General features: G+C 38.3%; 1 protein-coding gene across 15 annotated transcripts in view; it reads left to right on the forward strand.

The window, feature by feature from the left end:
* The window catches only part of LOC127502457 (NACHT, LRR and PYD domains-containing protein 12-like), a 41,745-nt gene that overhangs the window by 7,585 nt on the left and 21,767 nt on the right, over nucleotides 1-12,393 (forward strand). For 2 of the 15 annotated variants that reach the window (XR_007927027.1, XR_007927030.1), the window contains exons 1-6: nucleotides 3,187-3,410; nucleotides 4,564-4,775; nucleotides 4,855-4,968; nucleotides 5,050-5,163; nucleotides 5,349-7,409; nucleotides 7,579-7,702. The exons of 4 other annotated variants lie outside the window; for them this stretch is intronic. Coding sequence is in view for 8 of the 11 variants with exons in the window: in XM_051875515.1 (XP_051731475.1) it covers nucleotides 4,642-4,775; nucleotides 4,855-4,968; nucleotides 5,050-5,163; nucleotides 5,349-7,409; nucleotides 7,529-7,702; nucleotides 7,824-7,997; nucleotides 10,264-10,310; nucleotides 10,400-10,929 (3,348 nt within the window). In the remaining 3 variants the exon portion in view is untranslated. Of the gene's footprint in view, nucleotides 1-3,186; nucleotides 3,411-4,563; nucleotides 4,776-4,854; nucleotides 4,969-5,049; nucleotides 5,164-5,348; nucleotides 7,410-7,528; nucleotides 7,703-7,823; nucleotides 7,998-10,263; nucleotides 10,311-10,399; nucleotides 11,619-12,393 lie in introns of those variants that run through there. 9 more of the 15 variants (XM_051875515.1, XM_051875872.1, XR_007927026.1 and 6 more) reach the window with 9 other exon arrangements.

Below are 12,393 nucleotides of genomic sequence, written 5' to 3' on the forward strand. Positions count from 1 at the left end.
GCAATGTTTTATTGTAAATCTGCACTGTCCTGTATCCATCCACACAGTGCAGTCTGACAAAACCCAGTTCAAAATATTTTTATTTTCAGTTTGCTCATTAATTAATGAACTGTAAGTGGCATTCAGTTCAATTTATTTGATCACTTATTTTTGTTCCAATCTTTACAGAGAACAGGACCACAATATTACATGAGTAAACAAAGGAAGACAATATGAATGTTAACATGAGACATACAGTAGAGGTCACAACAGAGATTCAGCACACAAAAGCATTAGTTTGAACCGTATCAGACTTGACTTTATTCTGGATTGTGAATATCTAGCACCTTCTCAATTTCTGATGGTCTTGTAGCGCCTCCTACTGGACAGAGACAGTCAGATACACTTAGTTTTGTGCAAGTAAGAGATTGATCTATTTATGATGAAAATCTAAAGTTAGACTTCAGACACTGTTTAAACTTTTACATTGTTTCTTTTAATATGTATTATGTTATGGATAATGATTTTCATTGAATACTTTATAAGCACCAAGCAGTTGCTCATGCACTGATCAATGATGTCTATAACACCTGGAGTTCACTATTGCGTTTTGTTACAATTACTATTGCCATTCATCTCAGTGGTAGTTGCTTGGCTTGAACGTGGCCTGCTTGCCAAAAAATACAGCCAACTTTGCTCATGGGTCTCTTATTGTTTTTAAGTTGCAAAAATAAATTCTGGTATGTAGTCCAATAATCCTTGGTGAAAGATTTGATACCTCACAGTGTAACAGCAAAATTGGACACCTTTACAGGACGAATTAATTTGAACTATGAGTTATTAATTCTACTAAAGATCTTAGTCTACATCAGACTCATGTTCCTTCAGAACCAGCAGCCTTCTTTATTTTACACAATTATGAACAGAGCAACAATCTACAAGAGCAAGTACTGAAACAGACACTGTATTTAGACCACAGGCCTTAAAGATAGGAATAAAAACAAAAACTGATGTTCACCATATGTTGATGATACGTTGATGTTGTAGGCGTGATATGGGTATGAAGTATATATGAACCTTACATGAGTTTGTCCATGGGTTTCAATAGCTCCAGTATGGACAAAACCATGTAGGGCCCATATCATGCCTATATTCACCCCACCAAAAACAAAATCTCAGTTAAAAACTACCTACAAACACTGAAACAACAACAGCACACTTTGCACATTGTTAATAGAGTTTGATTACTCACCTAAACCTCAATAAACCCTAACAATAAATCATACTGTGTGCATGTTTGTGTGTTTATTAATGGTTTGGAGAATAGCAACCCTAATATATCATAACAGTAAAATATATTGAAATACATTTTAATAAGATGAGTGTTGAACTGTGTCTGAACTGGTGTTTATAGAGTTTCGTCATCTGCAAACAGAAGTCCAGAGTCTGACTGTGAGCTTGTGAGTTTGTGTTTGTGATCACATGGGAAGGACTTTAAATCAAGGGGAAGAGCATGTATAAACAGAAATGATTACAGACGTATTACATGATTTGGGCACAATGATGCTTTAAAAATGTTGCCACTTCTTTGTCAGAGAACTTTTCAGAATAAAAAATAATAATAAAAAAATCAGATGTCTTAAAACACATTGAGATAAGTGTGATACTCTCCCTGCTCACATTTGTCTATTTTACCCTTTGAGAGGGTCAAAGAATCAGTCACTGTCTGATAAACCATAATATACTTTATGCTGATTGGTCAGTTTGTATAGTTTGTGTTTGCTGTTTAATAATCATTCGAAACATAGCAAACTGGTAGCTCCAGTAGTAATGAAAAGATTTCTCTTGAGCTCTGCCATGAAAACTAGCATGATCTTCAAGATCTTATCATAATCAAGTAAAAATGAATTTATACCTGTATGATATTACATTGTAGCCACATTGGGAAGTGGATGGATGGATGATTCAGCTGTAGGCGCCATCCTCTGGTCAGACACAGGAATTCATTCGGCACGCGGCGCGACTCTCACAGTGCATTATGGGTATTCTCTAGACGTTTACTGTACATCGGTTGTACACTCATTATTGCGGTGCATTGTGGGATTGAATGAGTGTGCTCCGTAATGTCACACTATGGTTTCGGACACCACTACAAATGGTTGTGCCCTCAAATAGTGCCCTTGAGGGTACACAGCCCAAGAGTATATTGGGGTAGTTCAGAGTTTGCTGACTGAGCCGAAGTCTCATTTCAAAGGCTGCGTCCTCTGGGGTTCGCATTTGTTAGGCGCATACGTTATTGAAGCTGCTTTATTTAAGTAAACTGACAACTACATTCCATAGTCAAAAAGAAATTACAACAATTTATGCTTCATCAGGAATAACAGTCAATTGTATAATGGTTACTTTACTGAAATAAGACTTAATGATGTATGCGGCCGACAAATGCAACCTCCAGAGGACGCAGCCTTCGAAATGAGACAGCTTGAGACACACTTCTCCCCCGCTCCAGACTGAACTTTGTGCTTGCTTCTGGTATAAAGACAATGGTTGTGTATTGGCAGTGGCTAATTGAGTTTCAGCAGGGAGTCAGCAGCAACTGTTAAGTGATCTTCTTCCCGTTTGAGATTAAGCAGAAGATATTGTGGCCCTTCTAAATTGTGTGATTTTAAATACTAAATAGTACTGCTTAATACTGCTTTTTGTCAATGTTTTTGTACAGCAAGGGAGTTGAGGGAATTTTATGTTTGTCTTTCTTATCTCTTAGGCTAGTTAGAGCTAACTGTTTTGTTTGTTATTTTAGGCCCTGCTCTCCCCTGAGCCTTTGCTCTCATTTACTTTATTTTATGCTTTTTCTTGAAAATAAAATTATTTTTGTTCATATACATAAATGGGGGTCAGCTTCACTCTGGGACAGAGGATTGAAGTGTGTTCTCACCTTTCTTTTTCCCCTTTCTTACCTCCCCTCCTGACCCCTAGACACATAGGGGAACAGGTCCATGTTCTCTTGACAAGGCCAGACCAGTTGTGATGGCGTATATATATGTTATTATTGATGAGGGCTGATGAGTAATAAGTGTGCGTGGTTAAGTGCCAGAGAGGATCATGGGAAATGCAGTCCATGACAGCTGCATCCTATTGTGTGATGATAAGTTGAATTGGGGTTGATTTACAGTATAAACCGCTACCGGGGGACTGACTGTGCATTTGTTATTATCTCTCTTCTGACTGCCTTAATAGCATGCATTTTCCTTTTTCAAAACATTGTTTGTTTTGTTTTTTCACCCTGAACTGCTTCATGAAACTCCTCCTCGAATTCTGAATAAAGCAGGTGTAACAGGTAGAACAGCTAAAACTGAAAGCAAACACGCAGCTTTTCATCTGTGAGGAAAGAGGCTGAAAAATCAACATTGACCCGCGGGATATTTTTTATTGTAAGTACATGTTAAAACTACATGACATGATTACACAGTTTAAAACTAAAATATATGTTACCACCTAAAGCCATTTGTGTAGAATTCACCTGCATAATTCACATTTGTCCAACCTGTCAATGAATTGTACAATGTGCCCACTGAATGAATTTCCTCTTGCTAATTTTTGAAAAATGTATAAAAAAACAGCATTCAGTAAACAAGTTAAGTTTTCCAATGGTATGTTCAAGTTAGGTAGCTGATTTAAAACTATTTATTTATTTATTAGAAATGACTTAGGTTTGACCTGAATCAATTTATATTTGCATAGAATTCACCTGCTTGGTTCACATAAATGACATGTCAATGTTTCTATGATACTTTTATGAATTTTATAGCCTACAAGAAAATATACCAGATTATACTGAATGAATTGTAAAACAGGTTTGTGAAAAGTATTGTGCTAAAATCAGGCACGTCTGACACCGATGACGAAATTTGAGATGGAGTGGGTGCGGCATCTGTTGAAAGACTGTTTTGAAAGACTTTGTCATACAGAGAACATGACTTTATTTTACCAGAGCAATCTATTTGATGTAAGCAGCATTTGTGCACTGTTTGAGCACTTTCATAAAATGTGGGAAATGATCTGTTTTCATAAACAGATGGAAAATGAATTCATGGCCCTCGTTTTTAAAGTTCTTTTTATTATGTTTCCTTGTGAACCAGTTTTTCTAGTCATTGTGGTTTCTAGAGTGAACTCACATGATCTGATCTGAAGAGTTTGAAGAAGTTTTACATTCAGTACATATTTCCATTATTACGTTCAGATTATTATTTTTTGCAATTGTCGATAAATTAAAAGTAAATAATACTAATAATTACAAATGTAAAATTCATGCTATGATGTATGGACTGTATGTATGATGCCTAGATGCCTTTAATTAATTTGGGTGCAATTCATTGCATATTAACACAAAAAACAGTGTTATTAATTATTCACAGCCCTAGTCTAAACTTATTAATGGACAATCTTCAAAGCAACTGTTATTGCCCAAAAGAAACAAAGAGTTTCAGTGACCTTAGATGAGTGATGCCCCAATTATTTTTTATGTTGTGTTCTATATAAAAAATGTGAATTGTGTTGCATAAATTGTGTTGCATATTTTATTAGAAGGAATGAAAAACAGCAAAGCTTACTTCTAAAACTAATCTCTATGAGGGGCTGGAGGATGAGGACACTGTCTCTAAAATGAGTCTGAATGAGGAGATGGAGGTGAGGGGCACTGCAGCTTCTCCAGAACCCAGCTGTGTGTCTATGAAGAGTGACACATCGATAGTTATGCCTCCTAATTTCAGTGATGAAGCAGTGACCTCTGACCCCAGGTAAGACAAACTCTGATATTGAATAGACCTCATGAAATGTAAATGGAGATTGACTGAATCCTTTGATTGATCTCGTGAGGCTAAAGAATCACAAAGCAGTATCTCCAGAACCCAGCTGTGTGTCTATGAAGAGTAACACATCTATAGTTATGCCACCTAATATCATTGATGAAGCAGTGACCTCTGACCCCAGGTAAGACAAACTCTGATACTGGATAGACCTCATGAAATGTATAAATGGAGATTGACTGAATCCTTTGATTGATCTCGTAAGGCTAAAGAATCACAAAGCACCATCTCCAGAACCCAGCTCTGTGTCTATGAAGAGTAACACATCTATAGATATGCCTCCTAATATCACTGATGAAGCAGTGATCTCTGACCCCAGGTAAGACAAACTCTGACATGGAATAGACCTCATGAAATGTAAAAAATGGACATTGAGTCATAGTAGTCGTAATTAAAATTGCAAAGCTGGCCGGTCCTAAAAAAATTCTCTGGTGCAAATAATTCTCCTATTCTCCCTTTGTGTTTATTTATTGTGATTCAAAATGGATATCTTCTTTCACTCAGCAGTGAGAGGGAGGATCTGATCCAGGTTCAGTCCAGATGTGTTTGTGAGCAGGTTCTGAGAGATCCGGTCTCTATCACCTGTGGACACAGTTTCTGCAGACACTGCATCAGTTTCTGCTGGGATCAGTCTAGACAACCAGAAGACTTTGACTGTCCTCAGTGCAGAAAGAGATCCAGAACATGTCCTGTTCTACAGACACACAGAGTCATGAGAGGATCCAGTTCTGCTCACTGTTATACACAAGCAACCCAGCAGAAGACTGGAGACCTGCATAAACCAGTGGATAATGAACTACAGAGAGTCAAAGACCAACATAAAACCAGCATGAAGATAAAGTATGAGAGATTATTTGAGGGAACCAAATTCCATGGGAATGAAACCCTCCTGAACAGGATCTACACACAACTCTACATCATAGAGGGAGAGAGAGAAGGAGTGAATGAAGAACATGAGGTTTTACAGATGGAGAAAACAGCCAGAACACAACACTCACAAGACACTCCAGTCTACTGCAATGACATCTTTAAAGCCTCACCTGGACCAGGATGTGATAAGAAAGACCAAATCAAGACTGTTCTTACTAAAGGCATCGCTGGAATTGGAAAAACCGTCTCTGTGCAGAAGTTCATTCTGGACTGGGCCGAGGGAAAAGCCAATCAGGATGTAGACTTCATGTTTGTGCTTCCATTTCGAGAACTGAACTTGATCCAAGATAATCAGTACAGTCTTCACAGACTTCTGCTGGACTTTCATCCTGAACTTCAAGATCTGGACTCAAAGATTTATGAGGAGAGTAAAGTTGTGTTGATCTTGGATGGTCTGGATGAAAGCAGAATCACACTGATGTTTTCAGATGCTCAGAAAGTTTCTGATGTGACTGAGACTTCATCAGTGGGTGTGTTGATGTCAAAGCTCATGACAGGAGAGCTGCTTCCCTCTTCTCTCATCTGGATCACCTCCAGACCAGCAGCAGCCAATCAGATCCCCTCCAAATACATCAACCGTCTGACAGAAATTCAGGGATTCAGTGAGCCTCAGAAGGAGGAATATTTCAGGAAGAGAATCAGTGATGAGCATCAAGCCAGCAGAATCATCTCACACATCAGAAGAGCAAGAAGCCTCCACATCATGTGCCACATACCTGTCTTCTGCTGGATCTCATCCACTGTGCTTCAAAAGCTCCTGAAAGAAGATCTAAGTGCAGAAATCCCTCAAACTCTGACTGAAATGTACATCCACTTCCTGTTGATTCAGATCAACATGAGGAATCAGAAGTATGAAGAGAGAGATCCAGAGAAACTCCTGCAGTCCAACAGAGACATGATTGTGAAACTTGCTGAAGTGGCTTTCAAACAGCTGATGAAGGGTAATGTGATGTTCTATGAGGAGGACCTGAGAGAGAGCGGCATAGATGTCACTGACGCCTCAGTGTATTCTGGGATTTGTACTGAGATCTTTAAGGAGGAATCTGTGATTCATCAGAGGAAAGTCTACAGCTTCATTCATCTGAGCGTTCAGGAATTTCTCGCTGCTTTTTACGTCTTTTACCATTATGTAATGAAAAATGTTGACACATTGCAGTTTATTGATGTAGTGCATAATCTGCTAAAAGGTGCAGTAGATAAAGCCCTTGAGAGTGAGAATGGACGGCTGGATCTGTTCCTACGATTCCTGCTGGGTGTCTCACTGGAGACAAATCAGAGACTCTTACAGGATTTACTGACACACACAAAGAAGAGCTCAGAAAGCATCAGGAGAACCACACAGTACATTAAAGAGAAGATCAAAGATGGACATGGGCTTTCCACTGAAAGATCCATCAATCTGTTCCTCTGTCTGCTGGAAGTCAAAGATCAGACTCTGTCCAGAGAGATTCAGGAGTTTGTGAAATCAAACAAACACTCAGAGAAGAAACTCTCTCCTGCTCACTGCTCAACAATTGCCTACATGCTTCAGATGTCAGAGGAGGTGTTGGTTGAGCTGGACCTCAAGAAATACAATACATCAGATAAGGGTAGAAGAAGATTGATACCAGCTGTGAACAACTGCAGAAAAGCCCTGTGAGTGTTTAATCTTGTTACCGTAAAAGGTTTTCACTAACTAGAATTATGGTTTTTGTTATGCTTACTTATACATCTTGAGAATATTTTGCTTATTCTCTTATTCTGCTCTGTTTCAGCCTTGCTGGCTGTAATCTCACTGGTCAGTCCTGTGAAATTGTTTCATCAGCTCTACAATCCTCAAACTCTGTCCTGAGAGAGCTGGACCTGAGTAACAATGACCTGCAGGATTCGGGAGTGAAGCTGCTCTCTGATGGACTGAAGAGTCCAAACTGTCAGCTGGAGATACTGAGGTGCTTAAGTATAAGGGATAACATACAGTCAGCCGGTCATAATGGTGATGTGTGTCTGTAGATTATCTGACTGTTGATGTGTGTCTGTAGCTGATCAGTCTAATGATACCCCTCTCTGTAGGTTGTCTGGCTGTATGGTGACAGAGAAAGGCTGTGGTTATGTGTCTTCAGCTCTGAGTTCAAACCCCTCACACCTGAGAGAGTTGGATCTGAGCTACAATCACCCAGGAGATTCAGGAGTCCAGCTGCTCTCTGACAAACTCAACCATCCAAATTATAAACTGCAGATACTCAAGTATGTGGGGCAGTAACTGGGGTTTACTCAAGATCACTAATAGTATTAATCTCAGTTGAGACATTTAAGTCAGAGTTTCTCAAATCTGTTCTGTGGACCACACCACTGCACTTTTTGAATGTCTCCTTCATCGGACACCCCCAATTCAAATCTTGCAGCCTCTACCAATGAGCTGGTGAGTTGAATCAGGTGTATCAAAATATGCAGTGGTGGGGCATCTCTGGGACAGTTTTGAGAAGCAGTGATCCAATTCTGCAATCTCTCAAGATGCAGACATGTAAGAAGCTGACAATTAGCTGAACATATACTTGTTTAATTAGTGACACTTAGCCTACATTAAAAAAAAAAACAAAAACAAAAAAACTTTATTTGAATATGGCAACATGATACACCATTCTACAAAATTTCTATGATTAAATCTTTGACTGAGACTCCTCTCCCATCAGTCAGTCACTGTGGGCATAGTTAGTAAGCGTGATGACATCATCCATAGCAATGGACTCAACCCTGCCTTACTCTTAGCTTAAGACTTCTCTCTATTCCTTAGTAAAAGTTTGTCTCAGCAGCTTTGTAAAAGAAAACTCTTAACTCAGAACTTTTACTGCGATTTAGAGAACTCTTAGTGGTAAGATAACATGTTTTGTAAATACAGCCCTAGATCTCTGCGCAGGTCATACTGTCCATTGTGGGACTCCTTGTTGAGACAAAAATTTCAACTGATATTTCAGCTGAACTGATATTTCCCACTGACTCACTAAATCAACAGATATAAATAACCATCTTAAAACAAGTGTTATAGTGAAGCATCTAATGTGCTGTAAAAACTTTTAAACAGTACTGTATACACTAAGGATGCCACAATTCTCAATATAATATTGAACAATTTGGAACGACATCCACGATTCAATACAAGTTTTTCGGTTTTGCATTTAAATAATTTCCATGCATTTTATTTCTCTCTGAATTGTCTCTGTGTTTGCCTGTGCATTTATGAACTGAGATGAGGAAATTCCAAACACTATGCACTAAAGTTAGGGGGTGCTTAACCACAATTGCAATGCTGGAGTCAGATTTCACACTTTACAGGTGAGTGGTGAAGTGAGGCTGCAGTACAAGGAAGCACCATCATCTTTCAAATCTGTGGTGTGGGTAGGGGTGTGCAATATCACCATTTTTGATTGTGGATGATTAAAAGGTCTCCACAAACTGCTTTTGAAGAAATATCGTAGTATTGTGCTACAGTACACATTCTATCATTTGCAGTTATGGTGCCTCCATCCCAATATACTGTACAACGCGACGACAGTGGTGGATAAAGTACTTGAAAGCCATACTTGAGTAAAAGTATAGCTATCTTACCAGAAAATAACAAGTTAAGTAAAGTTAAATAATATTACTTGAGTAAAAGTTTTAAAGTACATGATATTTGTTGTACTTACGTATGAATAGTATTTTTTTATATTAAATGTACTGAAAGTAAAAGTACAAGTAAATGCAAAATACAAAAGAAGCAAAAAATATTATTAAAAACTGTTCTATACACAGTTTGAGCAGCAAAAGAGAATTTTAACTCTCTTACATTGTTTACTTTTGAATTAAAAAAATTGGCAAAATGTTTATTGTTAGTTTTAAATATAAATAATACTAATATAATTATAATAACAATTATAAATAAAAATATAATTATACCCTGATCATTCATGTTAATTCATAGTGCATTACTAATGTAAGAGACAACTTTAAAATATTAAAATGGAAATGCTGAATAAGAAAAAAATCACTCTGATGTGCCAAGCCATCAGAAAATCGTGGTTAAAAAAAACTGAGGTATATATTGAATTGTGGGCTAACTGTATTGTTGCATCCCTAGTATACACACACAGGTATAGGTAAATCATCATTAACAATGTTTTAACAGTTAAAATAAATAGTAAATTGGGTTTACTGTTGGATTTCACTTGTACAATTTTTCAAGACTTCTGAACTTGGCTCCCATTTTCACTTTTTGAGTGCCTCATTTTGGTAAAGTGCTCACTGATATTTCAGCTGCTTCTTGCACACTTTGTGGCCTAATGGTTAGAGAGTGGGACTTGTAACTTGTAACACACACTGCTGTGTGTATGCACTTGGATGGGTGAAACGCAGAGCACAAATTCTGAGTATGGGACACCACACTTGGCTACAAATTACATCACTTTTACTGTCACTTTCACTTTCATGATCAAACATTTATATATTTTTTGTCTTTATATTTGCCTTTTTCTAGTTTGGATCATGGAGAACATTTCAGAATTACACCAGGACTAAGAAAATGTATGTCTTTTCCCTCTTACACACACACACACACACACACACACACACAGCTCTAAAACCATGTTTAATCACTCTCTTCTTGTATTCAGATGCCTGTGATCTCACACTGGATCCAAACACAGTCAACAATCAACTCATGCTGTCTGAGGAGAACAGGAAGGTGACACATATGAAAGAGCAGCAGTCGTATCCTGATCATCCAGAGAGGTTTGATACATACCCTCAGGTTCTTTGCCGAGAGAGTCTGGCTGGACGCTGTTACTGGGAGGCTGAATGGAGCGGGAGAGTTACTGGATTAGCTGTGACATATAAAGGAATCAGCAGGAAAGGAGTGAGTGACTGCGTGTTTGGATGGAATGACAAATCCTGGAGTCTCTTCTGCTCTGATAACAGTTACATTGTTTGTCACAATAATGACAGAACTGATTTAATTGCTCCTTCACCTTCCTCTAATAGAGTAGGAGTGTATCTGGACTGGTCGGCCGGCACTCTGTCCTTCTACAGCGTCTCTGACAAACACACACTCACACACTTACACACATACAACACCACATTCACTGAACCCCTCTATGCTGGATTTAGGGTTTATGATGCCTCAGTGTCTTTGAGGAATATCTGAACCATCACAAACAGTCTCTTTTTCAAACATTCACAAACTTTCTTGCATTAAACAACTCACACAGCTAAATGGTGAAATGTAATTTCTGTTCCTACAGAGGTGTCATATGGTATTTTCATAAGTAGTGATTGCTCTTGAACAGGTTTCCCCAAACACGTCCGGTCTGTCATTGGTCATCTGTCATCTGTCATTTATTAACAAAGTTCAGGAGGAGCACCTTCAGATAATCTAACCAATCAGTGCCAGAGGAGGCATATATAGAGAGCAGACTCACCTCAGTTCCACTACAGATTTTTCCAGCATCCTTCCTCCACCCAACTCCTCACTCTCAATTATTCCTATCCCAGCCAGGGATGGGGGGAGTCTTCTGGGTTTGGGCCAAATTTCGAGATCTGAGCCCTCTCCCTGAACAGCACGCCAAATATGCATATTCATTACCTTATCTAATTATATGTAAGTGTGAACTAGTAAAAAAGAGTGTTTTTTTTTCTCTGTCTGCTGTTTTAGTTGTTACAGCTCAGGAAAGTCCAGTGAAGGATTTTGAAACATTGCATTGTCATACTAATTATTACTCAGAAATAAAAAGTAGTAATGTTAACAATGTATAACCAAAGTTTAAGTCTTACTATTGTACTTTGGCATGCTGTTGTCTTTTTGTTTGTACATATTAAATAAACAAGTTTTTGAGACTTTAGTTTAAGATTTATTTTTATTTTGAGATTTGTTGACTATCAGTATAATAGTTTCACTATTAAAAAGTTACATAAACATGCAACGGGAGGCAAGCCATATTCTCTTACCAGTAAACATAGCGACAGATGTGACAGCCTAGATATCAAAGATGGCGATGTCTATTAAACTGAAAAGTCTTTTCACTGTTGACATGACAAGAGTCCAATGGAGCCGCAAGTTCATTCGTCAAATCTTTATAAAGCGACAACAACTTATATATCTGGGTGGAGAGTGGAGCATTTGAGAGAACAAAAAACATGCAGAACAAAAAACTGATGGGAGAAGCTGGAAAACAGCGACTGGATGTAAAAACTTCAGACAACACAGCTCATATCTCCTTCGCTGTAAGTTAAAACCACAGTTGAAACCACACATGAAAACCCACAACACATGGTAGACACGGGTTTGTGCAGTGCAGAACTGATCTCTCACACTATGAGTGACAGACAGATAGTTGTCCATTCTGGTTCAGTTCACACAGCACAGGTTTTCCAAGAATGGGGTTGTGAGTCCTGAAAATTTACTGGTGTGAGTTTGGTTATAGAATGCGGTTGTCATGCCCGTAAATAACCAAACTGTGAATGAATATAATCATATTAAGGACTCAAATACTGGACTGACAAATGTATTCTGTTGCTGTGTGAAGGCAACTTTACATTTTTGCTTTTAGACAGTGTATGATGCACCCAGAATCTCACGTCATTGAGATTCATACACTGATTCTTGATGTCT

The sequence above is a fragment of the Ctenopharyngodon idella genome, chromosome 1, assembly GCF_019924925.1.
Source record: "Ctenopharyngodon idella isolate HZGC_01 chromosome 1, HZGC01, whole genome shotgun sequence".
In the NCBI taxonomy this organism is placed as follows: Eukaryota; Metazoa; Chordata; class Actinopteri; order Cypriniformes; family Xenocyprididae; genus Ctenopharyngodon; species Ctenopharyngodon idella.